Source organism: Erithacus rubecula, assembly GCF_903797595.1.
Source record: "Erithacus rubecula genome assembly, chromosome: Z".
In the NCBI taxonomy this organism is placed as follows: Eukaryota; Metazoa; Chordata; class Aves; order Passeriformes; family Muscicapidae; genus Erithacus; species Erithacus rubecula.
Genome location: NC_136661.1, coordinates 19,264,385 through 19,283,313, shown reverse-complemented (window position 1 = coordinate 19,283,313; position 18,929 = coordinate 19,264,385). Strand labels below are relative to the sequence as shown.

Genomic DNA, 18,929 nt, shown 5'->3' with positions numbered 1-18,929 from the left:
TTTCCCACTTTCATAGTGGAATGATACCAAGAAGAAACATGCAAAATGCCCACACAGCTTGAACCCACAGCTTTGGGTTTTTACCAGAGACAGCTTCGTCTTTCCTGTTAAAGAGAAAGAAATCCATCCTAAAAACCCAACAAGTCAGCACTACTCCAACAAGTTTCAAATATTTCAAACTTTATTTTAATAAAGGATCAGCCTCCCAGACCTGTGAGGCCTGTGCCAGTAGCTCACTTCTTGGCTTGTCCACTGCCAGCAATGGACTTTGTTCCATGACAGTTTGTTTTACAGGTGCCAAAGTTAAGTTTCATGAGGGCAACCTAAACCAAAATACTTGCAAACACTATCATCATGCATTGCTCCATCATTTTCAGCAGAACAAACAGATTAGTATTCATCAATTTATAATAAACATCTATTTTACCAAGGCTTGACTGTACCAATACAGCAAGTTATCAAATCCTAGTGAGTGACAGGTAATACAAACACTTCATTACACACACACAAAAATGTAACTAACAGAAATAATTTTTGCTACTTTATATTAGATAATGTAGCTTTGTAGAATTAGCAAAGAAATAAATTCAATGAAACTTCATTCTGTACATTAGCTCAACTTAAATATATATATATATATATGTATGTATGTATATATATATATTACAAGCTTAAAAGGCTCATATCATAGTTCATTTCCAATCTGGGCTTTAAAAATCTACCAGAATGGACTCCCCATAACCACTGTGTATCTATCTACTGCTTGCAAAATGGATAGCTTTAGCTTGCACTTTAGGGAAGGGGGGAAAGAAGTAAAAGATTCCACTCCTACATATTACAGTATTATAGTGAGAAGGACTTCAACGTACAAAGCCAAATTCAAAGCTAAAAAGAGTCTTTTGGAAATGTAGTATATAAAGACAACTAATAGGCTACAGTTCCAAAGTGATGAACATCACTCTCTTCCTTTGTTTGCCAATTAAAACAGCTCCACAGTAGCTCTAAATTTTTTTTGAAAATTCTGCTGTCTTGGATATTCTACTAAACATAATGGATTCATTATGATGCCAAATCAATTATCCCCTTTCTATAGAATAAAAAATTTACTACCTCCCTTCTTCTTCATCTTTTCTCCCAGTCTCCTGTGACTTAAAATGCAGGTATAAAACACATAAGGTGTTAGCAAGAATTACATAATAACACAGTGGATCACAGAGTTTCTTCTAAGAAATCCACTTGTCAGCCTAGCTGTTCTTGATTCAGTCACTTTGACAAGGAAGAGAGATTCTATTCCAGCAATGGATGTTCTTGGTTCTGTGCCTGTCCCAAAGCAATGGGGTGATGGGAGGCAGACTGGGAGATGAAAGGGAAGGTGATAAAGTGAAAGAGAATTGCAGTATTCAGAAAGTTGACTGCTTCTTATTGTCAAGGCACTGAGAACCCTAACATTAAAAGCTTGGACTATTTTGCACACACTTGATTCTTAGTAGAAGTTAACAGTGTAGGTTTCAAGTCATTTGACATGGAAGATCAGGCAAAAGATTACTTTTTTTTTTCCTTCCTTTCTGTGTACAAAGACTTTGTAATAGACTGCAGGTACTTCTCAGCAATTACAAAAGTACGGATATGTTAAGGAATCCCCACAGCACCTGGCAAGTCCCTCTATCTCCAATATACTCCTGATTTTAGTGCTCTGAAAATACCATAAAATCAGCAACACCATATTATGATGATTTTTTTCAAGGAGCCTATATAAGTTTTTCATGCTCCAATTAAGTACTACTGTACACTGAAACTTCAGTGCTACTGCAATCCTTTTTCTCTCTCTCTCACCCTGCCCTCACACCTCGTTTCTTTTCCCCACCTCACAGAGGTATCTTAATGCTCCCCATTGGAAATGGCGACAGTAACGCCTTCAGATTCTGTTGTTGCAGGGATTCTTGGCACTTTCTTAGCAGGGCTTGGGATGTGCTAAGAAGAAGGGAAAAAAAACATTAAATACAGTTTTCTAGTTCACAGACATTCACACTTCATGGCTAGTCCAACTTTCAAACAACATTCATGCTACAATGGACGGCTTGGCCTTAAGTCAGTCAAATTGGTCATGTTTCATGCAAACAGATTGTGTGAGAAGAGCCAGTTTGTTCTTCTTTCATTCTTGTGCAGTTTTGTTCTTTTTATGATGAAATGTACTTTTTTAAATCACAGTTTCAACTTTTTACTTCTGGCTTGTATGTTACACATGTTAACAAAGTATTCAATTTAACTCCTAAAACCACCTCCTCTTAACATACATGCACATGCTAAGACAAACATGTAAATGGTTTCACCATTTACATCAAACTTTAAAAGAGTGCTGAGTGTTCACCTCATGAACAATGCCTGGGTGGACAACTCCAACTCTTGCTTCCAGAGGTCCATCACTCATGAGTGGGCGCCGAGCGTAAGTTCTCCTGTGTTTTTCATCCACACGCACAAGGTACCATGTTCCTTCAAAGAGATCCTCGACTGAACACTGTGGGATATAGTTGGCTGTAAGAAAGGTAGTAACACATTGTTAGCTGTTTCCTGGTAAGAGTTTTACCCAACACAGGCCTTTGCAGATTGATGCACTGAGACAGAAAAAAGCAAGCCAGCATTTTTACTTCAGACATGGGCTAAATGAACACAAGCTACTCAGAAGCAGAAAGGATTGGACATTTCTTTCATTCTACACCCTAATAATTGTAAGTCAGGTGGATTAAGTGATAAGCATTTTGCTCTAGGACTAGGAATGATTGACATTTACTAGGTTTCTTACCCAAATGATGTGTTTCCTGTCGGAGCTTCATGTTTTCAGCAAAGACATCAGGTGCAATACATTTTCTTGAGTCAAGTCTTGTTTTGAGATCAGAAAGGCTGGCAGTTATTTTGTCCAGTGCAGAACCTGCAATATAGAAGGACCATGTAAAGTAGAGTCAGTAATGATAACTGCACACTAGTACATGAACATTTGAAGCCTACTCAAAGTACTTTCCACTACAGAATCTGAAGTATTGGTCATTTAAAAATATTCCCAATTACCAACTGAAAAGCTTAAAAAGCATAATAGTTTGAAGACTATTACTTATTCAAGGAGATACTTAAGCATTCCCTGGAGCTGGACATTCTCAGTGGGCACTGCTGTCATGAAGGCACTGCCCTGCAGGGTTCCTTATGCCAATGGGCTGTGTAACAAGGCATCAAGAGCAAGCTGAGCATGGGAGGCAGTTGGCATCACCTCCAGTCACTCACCAGGAGTGGCATCCTGTGTGACCCTGATAGAATACAGGGTAGCAGCAAAACCAGAGCCATATGAGAACACGCTGATTCTCTGTCCCGCAAGCTGCTCCGGGGAGTACCTGCAAATCATACAACAGCTTTTAAAGTCTGAATTAAGCCAAAGTGTCAGTTTTAAATAACTAGAAACTGCATCTAGCTTTGGAAAAGCAACCAGCAAATTACAGTATATACAATACACATCTAGCATACTATGTGCACAAATGCTGATTTTAAAAACACAAATTCAAATACTGCTGTTATGTGATGAGTTCAAAAGCTGCTTAAAGCAAAACATGCCTGAGAAATGCCCAGAATATGATGAAGTCAGATTTCATTCTTATGCAAACTAAAGCAAAAAAAAAAAAAAATAAACACATCTTGGAAGTCAGTGTCAGAATAAAGAAAAATAAAGAAAAAAAAAAGAAAACCCAGGATGAGTGGTTTAATGTAAACTTAATGATTTTGCAAAATACTGTATTTGAAAGAAAAAACATTAATTGCTAATTTAATTTGGCTTTGCTTATTATAGTAAGATAGAGAAGATATTCAGATTTTTTTTCTACTTCAGGAGTGTTTCTAGGGGAAGAAAGAGGGGGACTGCTGGGGCTGAGAACAGACACTACCTTACCAATAAGATGCCACTTTGCAAGGCAGTATGCAGCTGTTTTGGGTCAGCTTCTGACACAAACATTTTCAATCTGCTTATCACTTGAACTGAATGTATGTGCAGAATTGTGCTTTAACTTTAGTTTTTCTGCTTAAGACAATCTCGTAGGGAAAGGTTTGCTAGACAATGCTTTTACAAGACTTATTGAATAAAACCTTTTATGACCTTATTCATTAACAGCTTTTCCCAATGTTATGCTTACTGGGCTAGAAGAGAGGCAAGGCAACCATAGACTGAAGGGGTGTACATATTTCCATTCTGATTGGATACAAGTAATGAAGCTTTGGTTTTCTGATTGAAGAGCTCTGCACTAGCTTTCATAAAAGCTTTTTCCACATCTCTGTCAAAGTATGTATCTTCAAGTTTTATATCCCTATTCAAAAGAGAAGAAAAAAAAAAAGAAATTCAGAAACAATTACTAAAATAGCAGAAAGTAGTCACACCTTGGCTGTGTAACAGATCATGTGAATAAGAAAGACAGCAGCCATTCTCACCTGAAAGCTTCCAGACCACTGAAAACACCATTTGCTGTTTCTGGATTCTGGTCACTGAGAAAGTCATTCAGCAAGAGTCTAGCCACAGATTTCTGTACCAGTTTACAGTACGGAGAATGGAAGATCATGAATCCAAAGTCATTTAAGGTGAAACGTCTGTCTGTCCCCTCTAGAAGCAGCAGAAGTGTTGTGTTACAACCTATGTTTAGTACTCACTCCAATTATGGAAAAAAAGCAGGGAGCTGGCAGGACACCAGTCATGCTAACATGTTGGCATAAAAGAGACACAAACATACAAGTAACACTAACTACTGCCGTCAAGTGCACTTAAAACACTGCACTGTTTCTATTTAAAAATTCTAGTTTAACTACCTTTTGCACCAGCTAACAACATTTGCTCTTTCTCTAGAACAAAAAGCTATGTTTAACAGAACCTCTATATTTCTACCCAGCATTTTGACATAATAATCTACTTAATTTGCCTCTCTTCACACCTATGCCTCTGAATATAATTGAAGCAATTACTAAATGTCTTGGGTTTAAAAAAAATCAATATAATTACGTAACATTTAAATATTAATGTAAGTTTCTTAAAAGCCTGGATGGAGGTGGGTAACAGTATGCTTTTAACCAATCATTACACATTACACCAACAAATGTCTGTATAGACTATTGCTTACAGACTGTCAGGAATTTAGCCATGCCATAACAGAAATAAATCACTTCTTACAGGAGAGATCAAATATTTCAGAACATACAAACATCCAGAGACTCACAGACCAGTTTTTAGATCAGATACTAAAACTGTCTGTGTAGTACACACTCCAGCATCTGCCAACCTTGCAGTATCATCAGCAAAGGCTATGCACCTTTTTGCCACTGGGCGTGGATCTTGTTGCGATAGACAGTGTAGCAGCGGTCCAACGCACTGAGGTAGCACTGGATGGAGAGCTTCCCATCCACTACAGGATATTCAGAGACCATGTCTGGTTTATAGAAGTCATACGCATGCTGCATGTGGGTTCCACGCAACCCTGGTGGACAGAAATCAACAGAAGTTAAAACTAGTTTATTCAGCTGCTTCGAGTCAATTGAGATGCGTCAGTTGACACACGTGGGAAAAGAAGCAGTTTTGGCCCCAGTTCAGCAGTTTTTCATGGCACTTCTGGCCTTTTAAGCTAAGGCCAGTCCTCAATTGCCTGTAGAGCAGGACTGAGCATGACAAACACATGCAATAAAGGACTGTTACATTGTTCCGGAAGTAGAACATTGTTTTATTCAGCTCTAGTATTACTCTATAAATTTTATTGGAGAATCCTCAAGGAAATAAACAAACAGGAGCACCTCTAATTGTTCCCTGCTGCATCCTGTAACTGGACTTGGCTGAATTAGTCCAGAGCAAGAGGAGACAAAGAACAATTTCTGACATTAGAGGGAGTTAATTTGCCACTTCAGGAAGGCACAAAAACCAGGGAAGAGGCTCCAGGGCAAATGCAGTAATTTAACATGAACAGTGTATGTTCTCCCACAGGACTAACCTCTCTCAAAAATCAATGGTGCATTTGGGCCGACCAGCATTGCAACAGCACCAGCTCCCCCAGTGGGCCTGGCATTTCCAGAGGCATACACAGCAATGTCTCCAGCCACCACGAGGGCATAGCGTCCTTGGAAAAACACACAGGAAAAACGGTGAGAAGGATCCACGGGGCGGGCACAGCTTATTACCCACCAGCAACTTCCACACTTTATTTATTGGGGAGATGACACCAAGATTAAAGGGCTGTTCAGTTTTGAGTTTTCTCCCACATTTCAACTGGCAATCACCACAATTTACAGAAGACCTTTCTTCACACTGTAACTGAACCAGTGGCCAATGCTCAGGGCATTTAAGAAAAAGACTTCAGAAGACAAAAACAATTTACTCTCTAGATTTTATGTAGTTAAACATGACCACTATCACTGTAGGGAAGACTGATGTAAGGATGATGTAACTTTTCAAGGAAATACCCTTGACTTACCATCCCAGGAACTGGACTCAATCCAATTAATAGCATTAAAAAGAGCAGCAGTGCCTCCATAGCATGCATTGGTGGTGTCGATTCCTTCCACATCTGTATTACCAGACTCTTCAAAAAGTTGCATCAGGACAGTCTTCACAGATTTTGATTTGTCAATTATGGTCTCCGTTCCAACTTCTAGTCTCCCAATACAATCATAGGAAAGGTTGTTCCTCTCCATGAGCTTCTGAACCACAGTCAAGCAGAGGGAATTGATATCCTCACGGTCAGAGCAGAACCCCATCCTCGCCTGGCCTAGGCCAATGGTGTACTTGCCAGCATCCACACCATCATACTTCTCCAGCTCTGTCTGGTCAACATACTGAGAGGGAAAATATATTTCCAGTGCCACAATTCCCACATCTTTGGGCCAACAGGATTCAGCATTCACTGGCAGAGATCCAGGCATCGTGGCAGATCTTTAAGAAAAAAAAGAAAACCATAAAACCACGTGACTTACTCATGTATATTTAGAGGAACCTACTTTCAGTTCCTGTAATTGTACGGAAAAAGTTGCATTGCATGTACTTTATAGTGCAATTGGCAAAAGGCAAGCCTTTGCCTCTGGTGAAGCTTTGGTATGAGCATGCTATAAACATCAGTAGTTTTGTAAGATTTTTTTTTTTTTATTAAGTGAAAATACAGATTCCAGCCCTGGAGATGAACAGATGTAGGTTAAGCCAAAGCTAACTTTCTGAAGCAAAACACACACTTACTGAGTGTTAAGTGTTTGAGAAACTGACATTCAATCTTACTTCTGCTTATATGCAAAGCCTCAATTTTGCATATAACCAAGCCAGAAACATTGGAAACTTTTATCAGCATTGCTAGTTGAAAATCACTATCTTAAAACAGGCCAGGACTCTTCAAAATACTTTTTTGTTTTTATACAAAGCAATATTGTTTTGTTTATACTTGCAACAAGGCAGAATTATTTCCGTCTGGGGTTTGTCTTTTTCTTGGTTGGTTGTTTTTTGGCGGTTTTTTTTGTTTTGTTTTGCTTTCAGAGGGGTGTTGGTGTTCTTTCTGGCTGCTTTTTTTATTTGTTGCATACTCTATTTTGGCATTCCAAGGCACTGGAAGTCCTAACACCATGCATATTGGAATATTTCAGGGGCTGAGATGCACAGTGTTCTTCCTAATAATCAGAGTTTCCTTACTCTAACCCCACAACTTTCTATCACCACACTCGAGGACTTACCACTCCCACGGACACACTACACCCTACTACTTCAACCCTCCCTGAGTTACACAGATCAGCACCATCCCCCCGGCTTACATCCTGACAGGGCACTTGTCCCTTCCGTGCCCAGCTTCAAGCTTCCAGGAGTCAAGTCCAGCTGTGTAAAGTCACGAAGAACGGCACTACAGCGCACTGCACGCTTTTAAGCAAAATAACTAATTTCGCCTTGCTGGTGTCCCCAGCCGCCGCCGCCCCCACATCTCAAGGTTATCCACAATCCACCCGGGAGCCGCGGGAATGTGCGCACTGCCGGTGACGGCGCGCCCCAGCGGCAGGGGGAGCCGTGCCCAGCCGCAGGATGAACCCAGCCCGGCCCAGCCCAGCCCAGCCCCGCCGCAGGGTGAGCCGAGCCGTGCCCAGCCCAGCCCAGCCCGGCCCGGCCCGGCCCGGCTCGGCTCAGCCCAGCCCCGCCCGGCCGCAGGGTGAGCCCAGCCCGGCCGCCCTCCCGCCGCCCCTCACGCCGCCCCTCGCCGCTTACACGCTGCGGAATCCCATGGCCGGCTCCCGCCGCCGTGCGCATGCGCGCGGGCAGTGCGCGTGCGCAGCGGCCGCCCCGCCCGGGCAGCGCGCTCGGCTCCGCCGCCCGGCACGGGGAAAAATCCCGGCAGGACATGAAACTGAATTCGCCAGCACCCAAAATCCCGGGGCGGGGAGGCTTCCTCTGTGGTTTTGCCTTTGCTTGTATCTGCAAAGTGGCGGTGCTGTATCACCGTATCTTGATTTAAACTAGACAGGTTAAAAAGCCCTAAACAACCCACAGACTGAGCAAAATCATGATTATTCCCGCCTCCTGGAAGCCGTCGGGCAGGATTTCGGGTGTGTTACGGTTATGGCAGAGCAGCGGGCTGATGCTGTCGGTGGAGTGGCCATCGCCCATTCCCTGGAGCACCCGCCCCAGCGCTGTCCCTGCGCGGCTGCACCGTCCAGGGGTCACACACGGGCCGGGGACACGGAGCAGCGCTGGGCTCCACACCCCGAGCTTTATCCCTGCACTGCAGGAAGAAGCTTTCTGGCTCCCCTCTGAGTGTAGACACTGCCCACAGAGACATCCCAAGGTACCAGCTGGGAAAAGGGCTTTGGGGTCCAGCTCTCTTTCTGGCACAAAACACCTCTTTTTTTCAAAAAGGAAATTCCAGCTCATCAATGTCCACCAGCCATGGTGAGGGAGAGCTATGTATCCACAGCAGAGCTCACTGCTGCTCCAGGGGCCAGAAAGCTTAAAGTTGGAGGCTGCAGAAAATTTCAAAAGGCCTAACTTTATTTAAGATTTATAGAAAAGTCATTCAATAGTTTGCTTTAGAAGGGACCTGAGAGATCATTGCATTCCACCCCCGCTGCCAGGGGCTGGCACATCTTCCACTAGACCAGGTTACTCAGTATGTCTAGCCTGCCTTTAAACACTTCTAGGGATGGGGCATTCACAGCTCCTCTGGGCAAACTGTGCCAGTGCCTCACCACCCTCACAGTAAAGATTTTCTTCCCCATATCTCATCTAAACATACTGTGTTTCAGTTTTAAACCATTCCCGTTGTCCAGTCACTATACATTCTCCCTCTATTTTTCAAGCTCACTCTAAGTACTGAAAGGGTGCAGCGAGGTGTCCCTGAAGCCTGCACGGAGCATGTAATGGACTTGACAAGTAATGGGCGTAGGAAAACAGCAGCTTTTAACCGCGCAGTAAATTACTGGGAAAATTAGTATGCCAAAAGGAATGGCTTTATTGGTGAAAACTGATGGAAACCAGTGTTTTCTGTGCTTGCTCCTTGCAGAACTTTGAGATGCCAAAACTGGCATTCAAGTGATATTACTTGCTGCTGTTCTCCCATCAGAAAATTTTGTGCAGAACACAACTAAAGGGAGGGTGTTTCTGCCATGTTCCCAGGCTCACCAAACACCAAGCTCACCAGTCACATTTAGCAGGGCAGCAGTGTGGGCTGCTGGGCTGTGCTTCCATAGGAAGCACTGCTTTGTAAGCATACCCTGATCACTGAAGGAAATGGGACATATGACATCTTGAGTCAGTCAGTACATACAGAAAAAAAATAATTGTTTACTCAGTGTAAAACAGACAGTGCTTTGTCTTCCTGGTCAAACAGCAAACAACATCCTATTATTCAGTTTTTACTGCAAATGAAAACTTTCTCAGAACTATGATTTGTTTTAAAAGAACAAGAAACCAAAATGCCTTGAATTATAGAAATGAGAAACATTCTTTGTTTTATGTCTCCTTATGATTCTGCTGGGAATGAATGAGAAGTGTAAGACAAGGCTCTTCCTTCTGCGTGTGTTACCAGAAACACGTTTGCTCATAATGACTGGTGGCATTATTGTCTTTCTTAGGAATTTGAGTATATTATGTCAATAATTTGACTCTGTTATTTCCCGCCTAAGTTTTTCAGTCTAACAGAACACTTTACTCAAAGGCAGAAAGTAAGTCCCGGCCTTGTTTGCTACCAGCGATGCCTCTGGCTCCAGAGGAGCAGTGGGACGGGCCGTGCCCGCGCCTGTGACATCACCCGCCCGGTCCCCGCAGGTGACACTCACGCGCACGACACCCGTGCCGCCACCAGAGGTCGCCGGCTCCGCCCGGACCGCGGCCACATCCCCGCGGGATGCTCAGCTGCGGGCACCGGGATGGGCCGGACGGGCGTCCCCGCGGGATGCTGGCTCACCTCCGGGCGCCGGGAAACAGGCGCACAGCGCAGAGCCGCGGGCACGGACCCTTGAATGGATGGAGCCGCGGGGACGGCGGCACATCGAGCCGGGGCTCCGTCAGCAGCACGGGCGGGCGCCGGGAGCCCACACCCTGCGGCAAACGCCGTCAGGAAAGAAGGCGGCGGCATCCCCCGGGGCAGCGCCCGGCTGCCTGCGCCGGGGCGGCGGGAGGCGGCGTGGCCAGGGAGACACGCTCGGCCCGCCTTTCCCGGCTTGGAAGGGAGACGCTGTCGCGACATTGAGCGGCAGTGAAGGCACACCCCGATGGCTCCTCGGGTGGCTCCGAGGCGGGAGCGGAGCCCGGCGGAGCCCCGCCGCAGCCGCTCACCGCAGCTCACACAGCCTCCCCCCAGGGCGGGACGGGAGGCAGCGGCCGGGATCCCCGTTCCGGGATGCGGTTCCTGGGGAGGCACCGGGCTGCCCGGGCAGTGAGCGTGGCTCGCCGTGCCACCCCGCGGGCCGTGATGCTCCGGACAGGGCAGGCGCGGTGCGGGGTGACACCTAAGTGAGGAAACCCTGACGCACCTTTTCGGGGTTGTCCTTTATCCTTTCTTTTTCCTACTTTTTTTTTTTTTCATTTTTAAATTTCCCCCCCCCCCCCCCCTGCGTTCCCCTACGTCCCCTTACGGGCGTTCCTCCGAACGCGCATCCACTGGAAACCTCTCCCAGCCATGCCGACCCTAAGTGCGGCTCCCCCTCCCAGCCCCGCCGCTCCTCGCGTGCTTCCCCCGCGCGGCTCCGCAGCCCTTCGGCCTCAGGCCCGAGCGCATCCGCGGCCCGAGCCCCGCTCACCCGTCGGAGGTGATGGCTCCCGGTGTCGTTCCCGATATCGCTCCCGTTGTCGCTGCCGTTATGGCTCCGCACGCACTCAAGACAGCACCGGCCTCCGGCGGGCGTGCGGCCCCTTTAAGGAGCTGCACCGCCCGCCGCCCGGCGCGGGGCCTGAGCGGCGGCTCAGTCCGCCAATCGCAGCCGCGGCCGCCCCAGGTCCCGCCCCCCGCTCGGTGCGCGGCAGGCGGAGCGGGCGGGGGGAATGGCGTGAGAAAGTGACGCGGCGTGGGCAGAGGGCGGTGCGCCAATGGGGACGCGGCAGAGGCGGCGGGCGCCCAATGGGAGCCGTGCGCCGTGCGGGGACAGCCAATGGGAGCGCGCGGCCGACCGCGGGTGAGGGTAGGACGGGCTCGGGCCGGGCGCGAGGTGGTTGCCTGGCAACGGGAGTGTCCGCGTGTCCCGGCCCAAGCCGCCCGGAGCATCCCGACCCCGGCCCATTCCGGCCCGGTTTGTCCCGGCTCCCGCCCACCCAGCCCCCAAAGTGCCCTGGCCCCGGAGCATCCCGACCCCGGCCCATTCCGGCCCGGTTTGTCCCGGCTCCCGCCCACCCAGCCCCCAAAGTGCCCTGGCCCCGGAGCATCCCGACCCCGGCCCATTCCGGCCGGGTTTGTCCCGGCTCCCGCCCACCCAGCCCCTGCAGTGTTCCGGCCCCGGCGTGCCCCGCACCGGGGCTCGCACGAGACTCTGCCAGCAGAATTGCTTCACGGAGGATATGATGGATGTCCTGCCCTGCCCTGCCCTGGATCTTTCCGTAACATTCTCATCCGAGCTCGTTAAAACCTCCGTGTGCCGACCGCACATGACGGGGTTACTGCTGTCTGGCAAATTGGCATCGTGTGGGTTCCTCCTGACAGCCTCACTTGCCTTTAGGCCGTGCCATGATTTATTTCCACCTAATCCACTGCTGCACAGCCCTAGAGACCTGGGAGCGCAAACCTCTGTCGCAGATGGGAAGCTGCTCGGCAAAAGTTAAACACAAATTTTGTAGCCTGGATAATTGGGTTGTAAACCACTGTTCAAGTGAGGGGAATGTACTCCCTTAGCAGCTGTCGGGTTCTGTGAGATCTGACTGCTGAAGCCAGCAGAAGACACCAGCTTGCTCTGCTCACACCACTCCAGGATGTTAAACCACAATCTTAGGGGCAGGTAAAAATACCTAAAAAAAACCCCTAAAAATACCTAAAAATGTTACGGAAGTGGGAAACCATCATTGAAAGCGTTAGGTCCTGTCCTGTTTTTCAGCCTGGTTTGAACTTGTAACTGACTGTTGTGCCATTTTCATGCAAAATCAACACAGATTTGTCACAGAACTGTAGTGCAAGGATTGAGAAATGCTACTGAGAAATAGCACTGAGAAATAGAGAGGAGTTTTGTTTGCACGTGCTACCCTGCAGTCTCCTGATAAGCTTGTGCCAGTCACTGTTACAAGCCAGTTCCATTTGTTATTCTGAAAAAAAAAAAAAAAAAAAAAAAAGGTTGACAAAATGCAAACTCGGTAAGTCATGGCATAGTTACATCATGTAGACACTCTTTTGCCTCCAGACCAAAGGGACTTCTCAGGAAAGTTCTGATCTGGGACACTAAGACTTCAATTCCTTTTTCTTTTCCGTTTCTACCACAAAAAAGAAAGCCACCAAGAAAAAAAAAATCAACCAACCAACCAAAAAATTCCCCCAAAACCACACAAAACCAAAAAACAATAACCAGATCTGTATCCTTGGTCTAGACATCAAAATGTTCTAATACCAGCGTCTCAATATGCACTTGGTGGCAAAATGCTTCCTGCCACAGGAATGCCTGGATTGCCCCAGCTTTATGGAAGAGGTGCTGGGGAGCAGATGGAGCAGTCCCCTCCCTGCTCCCTGGGGGCTCAGCTGCCTGTGCATAAGGCCAGTGCTGGTTCCCATGTCTCAGGTAGCCTGGGATGGGGCTGCCCTGGAGAAAGCAGTGTGATGGAGCTGTGAGGAGGCTCCTTGGCCACCTCTTCCCTTTCACCTGGGAGCTGTATTCAAACTCGGGCCATTGCCAGAGAGGCACCATGGATGTGCCTTTGCCTGGTACGACCCTTGCTGATCCTGACCCAGTAACTTGACTTCCCAGCTTCACCTCCGCCCTACTCATCTCCACAGAGTTGTCTGCAAACCTGGACTCTTGGTTGGCCTTGTTTTGCTGTGACTGACCCTGCTGTACATGTTTGTTTGGGCACAGTGAGAGCATGTCCTTGGTGAGGCTGCTGCCCTGCCTGTCACCTTGTCACAGCTCTGGCTGCACCTGACAATGCAAACCTGTTCACCTGGGAGCTGCTCTCAGCTGGATAAATGTCCGATATGATCCGATAAATGTCTCGCTTTCAAAATGGTGAAGTCAGAATTGGGTTTTGCAAATTTTTTTGGTGCATGTATAGTCAACACTTAATGCACATCTTAAAAAGAATCTTCTTTATTACATCTTCTACAGAAGTCATAAAGAATCCCTGCCAAAATTATTAAGATTAGCAGGGGGAGGTGATCATCCATATTATTGATTTCTTTCCCAAGATCTATGTATCTCTACTTTCTATTTAGAGATTTAACTGGTCTTTAGACTGCTAAAAGCATTGTTTTTGTCTCCTCAGGATGTTTATGGGTCCAGATGTTAATTTGAATTTATATTCGGTCCAGTCCTACTCTTACAGACTGGTTTGATGACAAATTCTTTATAGCCTAAGATCTAGAACTTACTTTTTCTTATTAATCAGTGCAATTTGTTTTATAATTGTTGTCAACAGTGTTATTCTTTTTATTCAGCTTTGTGACACTATTGCAAAGGAATACTTATGAAAAGTTATAATTGTTTCTTCACAAGAAAGGATCTGCCTATGCTGCTGTTGCAATAATCTACAATTGTTTTACGCTAATTTCTCATAAGGATTGCATTAATATCATTAAAGTTGTTGGTAAATCTTATTCCAAACCTCTTAGTTAATTAATTATAGTTCTCTAACCAAAGTGTGCTCCAGATATGTGATTGCACTATTTCCAGCCCAGCTGGTGAGAATGCAGGCATTTCTCTTTCATGGCTGTAGAGCTTAACCAATGTGTGCATGGAGATAATCAAACAAAAATTGTACTTGCAAGTTCTGTTTGTTAATTTGGACTAATGCACCAAAATGAATGGTGCACCTCATAAGCAAATGAATGCTCACCTGTAACCTTAGAACTGGAAATCTGAAAAAGAACAGGTTCTTTTAATAAAGATGGTACTACCAAAGAAATTCAGCATGATGACATTGGCTGAGAAATATTCTCAGGTATGCTAGTCAGAGGGAAAGCATGTATCCTCTTCCTCTGTTAAAATCCAGGCTATTTTGGTAAAAGAAGGGTTTGAATTTGAGCCTCTGTCAACACTTTTCATTTCTACATTTTGTGTAGAAGTTTGTGGTAACTCCTAAATCAGTACTGTTTTGGAAGAAAAGTGTTTGCAGCCTTATGACTCTAGTCTGACTTACAGTTTTGAGCAAGAATATCAAATTCATGGTGCTGGTTTTGCCTTAACAGACCCTACAAGTTATTTGCTTCTGTTTAGCAGTTCTTAAGCAATGCTATCTGTGATTTTTTAAAGCATCCTAAAGACTTAGAGGCTGTCACATTAAGTTAATAACTCTTAAAATAAATGAAAAAGCCTGATGATAATAATCTGTTAAGATGTTTCTTAGAAGTGCTTAAGAGTGCCTTTATTGGAGCTCTCAAGAATATTAATTACAAGGCTAATTTGGACTTAATTCAATGGAAGTTACACTTCTAAACCACTAAAATGCTCACTGAGATTTGCAAATGGATCCAACTACATCTTTTAGACACCTAAACCTATTGAAAAGAGAGCATTATCAGCATTTTCAGGGAAAATAATGTGTCCTAATAATCCCTTCCACAAAACAAGATGTTGAGATTAGTGAAAAAGGCATTGATTTTATTTTTTTGCCAAGTACAAAATAGCAAAGGTCAAAAGTAATGCTTAGGTACAGATAATATGAGGTCACTCAAGTGAATGTTTGTAAACTGGAAGATTTTTCTTCTGTGTATTTGTGTCAGCTTTCAGGGATAAATGAAACTTTATGAGGCAGTGGATCTTTCAAGTGCTGTTTTGGTACTTCATGTACCAATATCAGGGAAGAACAGTTTTTTTAGACTGAATGACTGGTAGAAGTTATTTCTAATTCAATTCCCAAAAGCATGTGCAGGAACTGAGACTTGAAATACAGTTAGCAGCAGGGAGTGGACTTTGTAATCTCATAATCTCTCAGTTTGATCTACTGACTGCAGGAGAACCTCATAGAGGACACCACACTGAAGAACTGGAAGATGTAAACAAGAATATCAAAGGCTGATTTTTAAAGTAGGTCCAGTAAATGCAAATATTTCAATAACACTTGAGTTACAGATCTGGTTGGGTGTTTAATTTCAAATACAAAGAAGGAATTGCTAAATTGATAAGAATCAAAGATTTGGAAGTTAGAAAAGCTGGCAGTATAAAACCTAGTTACTGCCTAATATGTGTACTGCTTTCCAAATGAGAGAGAGAGCCACATCTGTGCTGTGATCCTACAACTGTCGGAGGACAGGTCTGCAAGCCAAGAGTGCATGGAGCTTCCCAGCAGCCTGTATCTAAACCAGCATGGGCCCTTCCCTTCCCTTCCCTTCCCTTCCCTTCCCTCCTTCCCTTCCTTCCTCCTCCCTTCCCTTCCTTCCCTTCCTTCCCTTCCTCCTTCCCTTCCCTTCCCTTTCTCCTTCCCTTCCCTTCCCTTCCCTTCCCTGATCCCTTCCCTGCCCTTCCTTCCCTTTCCTTCCCTTCCCTTCCCTCCCTTACCCTTCATTCCTTCCCTTCCCCCCTTCCCTTCCCTTCCCTTCCCTTCCCATCCTTCCCTTCCCTTCCCTTCCCTTCCCTTCCCTTCCCTTCCCTTCCCTTCCCTTCCCTTCCCTTCCCTTCCCATCAGCCAGGAAAGGTTGTTTCATACTCTGATCCTGTGAAATGCTCTCTCCCATAGCACAGTCTTGGAAATTAGGGTGCAGTCCATGTCTCAGTCAGTATACTGGGTATATTCTATATATGCAAAAGGTCACTGGCTGCATTGATAGCACAGCTCTGAGAAGCTGAGATGCCATCATAAACCCACCTAAAAATCTGAAAGAAGCAAGAAGGTTCAAAATCTGAAATGCAGAGCAGATCATGAGGAAGAAAATAAAACTGCCAGAAAGAGTAATATGCTGATACCATATTGTAAAGTGCTTCAGCAATTTTGCATTCCTGATGCTCTGATGACCTGGGCCCAGGGGGATTGGATTCTGTATGATACCCATTAGCTAATTGTCTGTGTGTGGTGTCCAGGCAGTGCAAATGAAATGGTGGAAAGCATGTGCCACTTCAGCTTGCATTAGCCAGAGTCACATCCTCTGCCTCAGCAGTGTGCCAAGCACAGCTTGGGAGGAAGAGTCTCTGTGCAGGCTCAGAGTCAGAGGGCAGCCCCAGCTCCTGCCCCAGCGTGCTTCCTGCACGCTGTTCCTGCAGGCAGAGGATTGAGCTACGCCAGTGTACATGCTGTGGAAAACATTCCCTAGCATCTGGAAGAAGAGTTTTATCAGTTGTCTCATCCCTATCAGAAGGCAATTGGCTCATAAGAGCGGTAATCGTTTCTCTTATCTGTTTTGGAGTGTCAAGTTTCTTTCAGCAGATTTGCATCTGTTGGGTGTATGCTGTTTAGCATACTTAATGACCTTGCTGCGGTTGTTCAATTCTTTCTTATTTGGGGAACGTACCAGCAGCTGCTTCTATATCCTATCATCGGCCTTGCTTTCTCCCATGTTTGCAGGGTAGTTTTACATAAAAATTTCAAAGCAAACACTAGAGGCAACTCAGAGGAGCTCATTTAAGTCAAATGCAGTGACTGAAAAAAACCCAGTAATTGCTGGGGGAAGAGGAGAAAGAGCAGAACTGTGCTGCTATATTAAATATTTTTGATTCACAAGATGTGTGCATTCTATGACACTTACTCTTTTAAAGACTTCTATTCTCCTTCATTTGCTTCTTTCCGTATACGTGTCCATGAGGAGAAGTGCTGTTGATGAGATGTCTTTGTGGAAATACTAAATTACTTTGGAGTTTCCAAGGAAGGAGGGAGGGAATCCGAACTGTGCCACACAGGAGAAGGCAGTGCTGTACAGCACAGAGGCTATGGAGTGGGTAGCCAGACTGTCACCATTGCTAGTCTTTGAAAAAAAACATTGAGAGACAGACATAATCCTCAGTCCTAATTATGAAAAATTCAGCAGAGAATAGGAAAGACTCATCTGAAGAATCTGAGTATTTGAATGAACAAAACTGAATGAACAAAAGCGATCATGATTATCTTTATTGCAGAGCTCCGAATGCCACACTTTGAGTCCTATGAAGAGGATCAGATATTATCACTGAAATTATAGTTCATGATAGTAACAGCTGGGATCAGAGCTTGTTTAGAACAGGTAAAAGATGGGTTTGGCAAACAAGCTGGAAGTATCTGAAAAAGTGTTTGTAAAACTTAGTAAGGTGAAGACAAAAGAAAGATTAGTGACTGGAAGAATGTAAATAGGCAACAGGAGAATGATGATTGCAGACAGGGAAGAATAAGGACCAAGGATAGGACAGGTAAAAAATGGAGGAATGAAAAGGAACAGCATGTGAAAACAAATCACAGGGGAGGTTGCCGTAAAAGCAGGGTGAGAGAGAGGAAGATATAAGTCTGCCAAAAGATCCAGGAGTTACAGGAGCACTTGCCACAAGACATTACCAGGAACATCTTATAATTTGTCTGATAATCTGATCAGCATCTTTCTGAGTGCAGGTGATGTTTTCTGCCTCTGCTTTCTCTAGCACATAGAGATTTGAAAAGTAATTTTAATGCTACAATCATCCATCACTGGTGAAATCTGGTATTCTTGCTCATATCATTGTATAGATACTGTAGTGCCCATAGATACTGTATGCCAGAGTATCTTCTCATGGGCTTGCTTCATTTTGCTACTGCTTCTGTTCTCTCTGCATGGCAGTTCTGGTTCTTTGCTTTCTAACATGAAATTTGCTCCTGTGCTTCTTCTTCTTCATCATATTTTTGACTTTTCTGTTCCATGGATTCACACAGAACTTTTTGCCTTTCATGTGGAGACTAACAGAGAAAAAAAAAGGTTGTCAGTTTCAAAGAAGAAAAGTAAAAATCCGAGCTTTTAAAAATCATCATAATTATTGCTCACCTATGAAAACCACAAAGTTAGACTTGGTTAATCTTAAATTGCATTTTATGCTGTGTTTATTTTTTTTCTGGTTTCAAATATATTAGGATCTAAGTTTTACATGATTAAACTTGCGTTTGAAAATCTGAAAAGAGGCTTTACTACTTCACTGCAAAAAGAACCACAGTGAAAAGCAGTGCATTTCCACGGCCAATAAGTAAGCAGACTATGTGTTGTTATTATGACTGTCATGATTATCATGCAAAAAGTCTAGAGAATGTACCAGTTTAATCTAAATGGTGTGATATTGTATCAGGAAAGAAATTAGGTATAGTTTATGTACAAAATTAAAGATGATTTAATGAGTTTAGGCAGTTTAGG

The 18,929-nt window shown here is 44.8% G+C and overlaps 1 protein-coding gene across 3 annotated transcripts; it reads right to left on the bottom strand.

Moving 5' to 3' along the window:
• Window positions 1-161: 161 nt before the first annotated feature.
• On the bottom strand, window positions 162-11,424 carry HMGCS1 (3-hydroxy-3-methylglutaryl-CoA synthase 1). Of its 3 annotated transcripts, none has more exons than XM_079330141.1 (10): window positions 11,269-11,424; window positions 6,480-6,937; window positions 6,000-6,125; window positions 5,331-5,495; window positions 4,462-4,630; window positions 4,170-4,340; window positions 3,274-3,380; window positions 2,801-2,926; window positions 2,369-2,532; window positions 162-1,971 (listed from the first exon to the last, which is right to left on the bottom strand). In XM_079330141.1, the coding sequence occupies exons 2-10, from the start codon at window positions 6,925-6,927 to the stop codon at window positions 1,879-1,881; spliced, it is 1,569 nt and encodes a 522-aa protein (XP_079186267.1). In that variant the 5' UTR covers window positions 6,928-6,937; window positions 11,269-11,424; the 3' UTR covers window positions 162-1,878. The 3 variants fall into 3 exon arrangements, with proteins under 3 accessions (XP_079186267.1, XP_079186268.1, XP_079186269.1); XM_079330142.1 differs by lacking the exon at window positions 11,269-11,424 and adding an exon at window positions 8,240-8,315; XM_079330143.1 differs by lacking the exon at window positions 11,269-11,424 and adding an exon at window positions 7,798-8,021.
• Window positions 11,425-18,929: the final 7,505 nt, after the last annotated feature.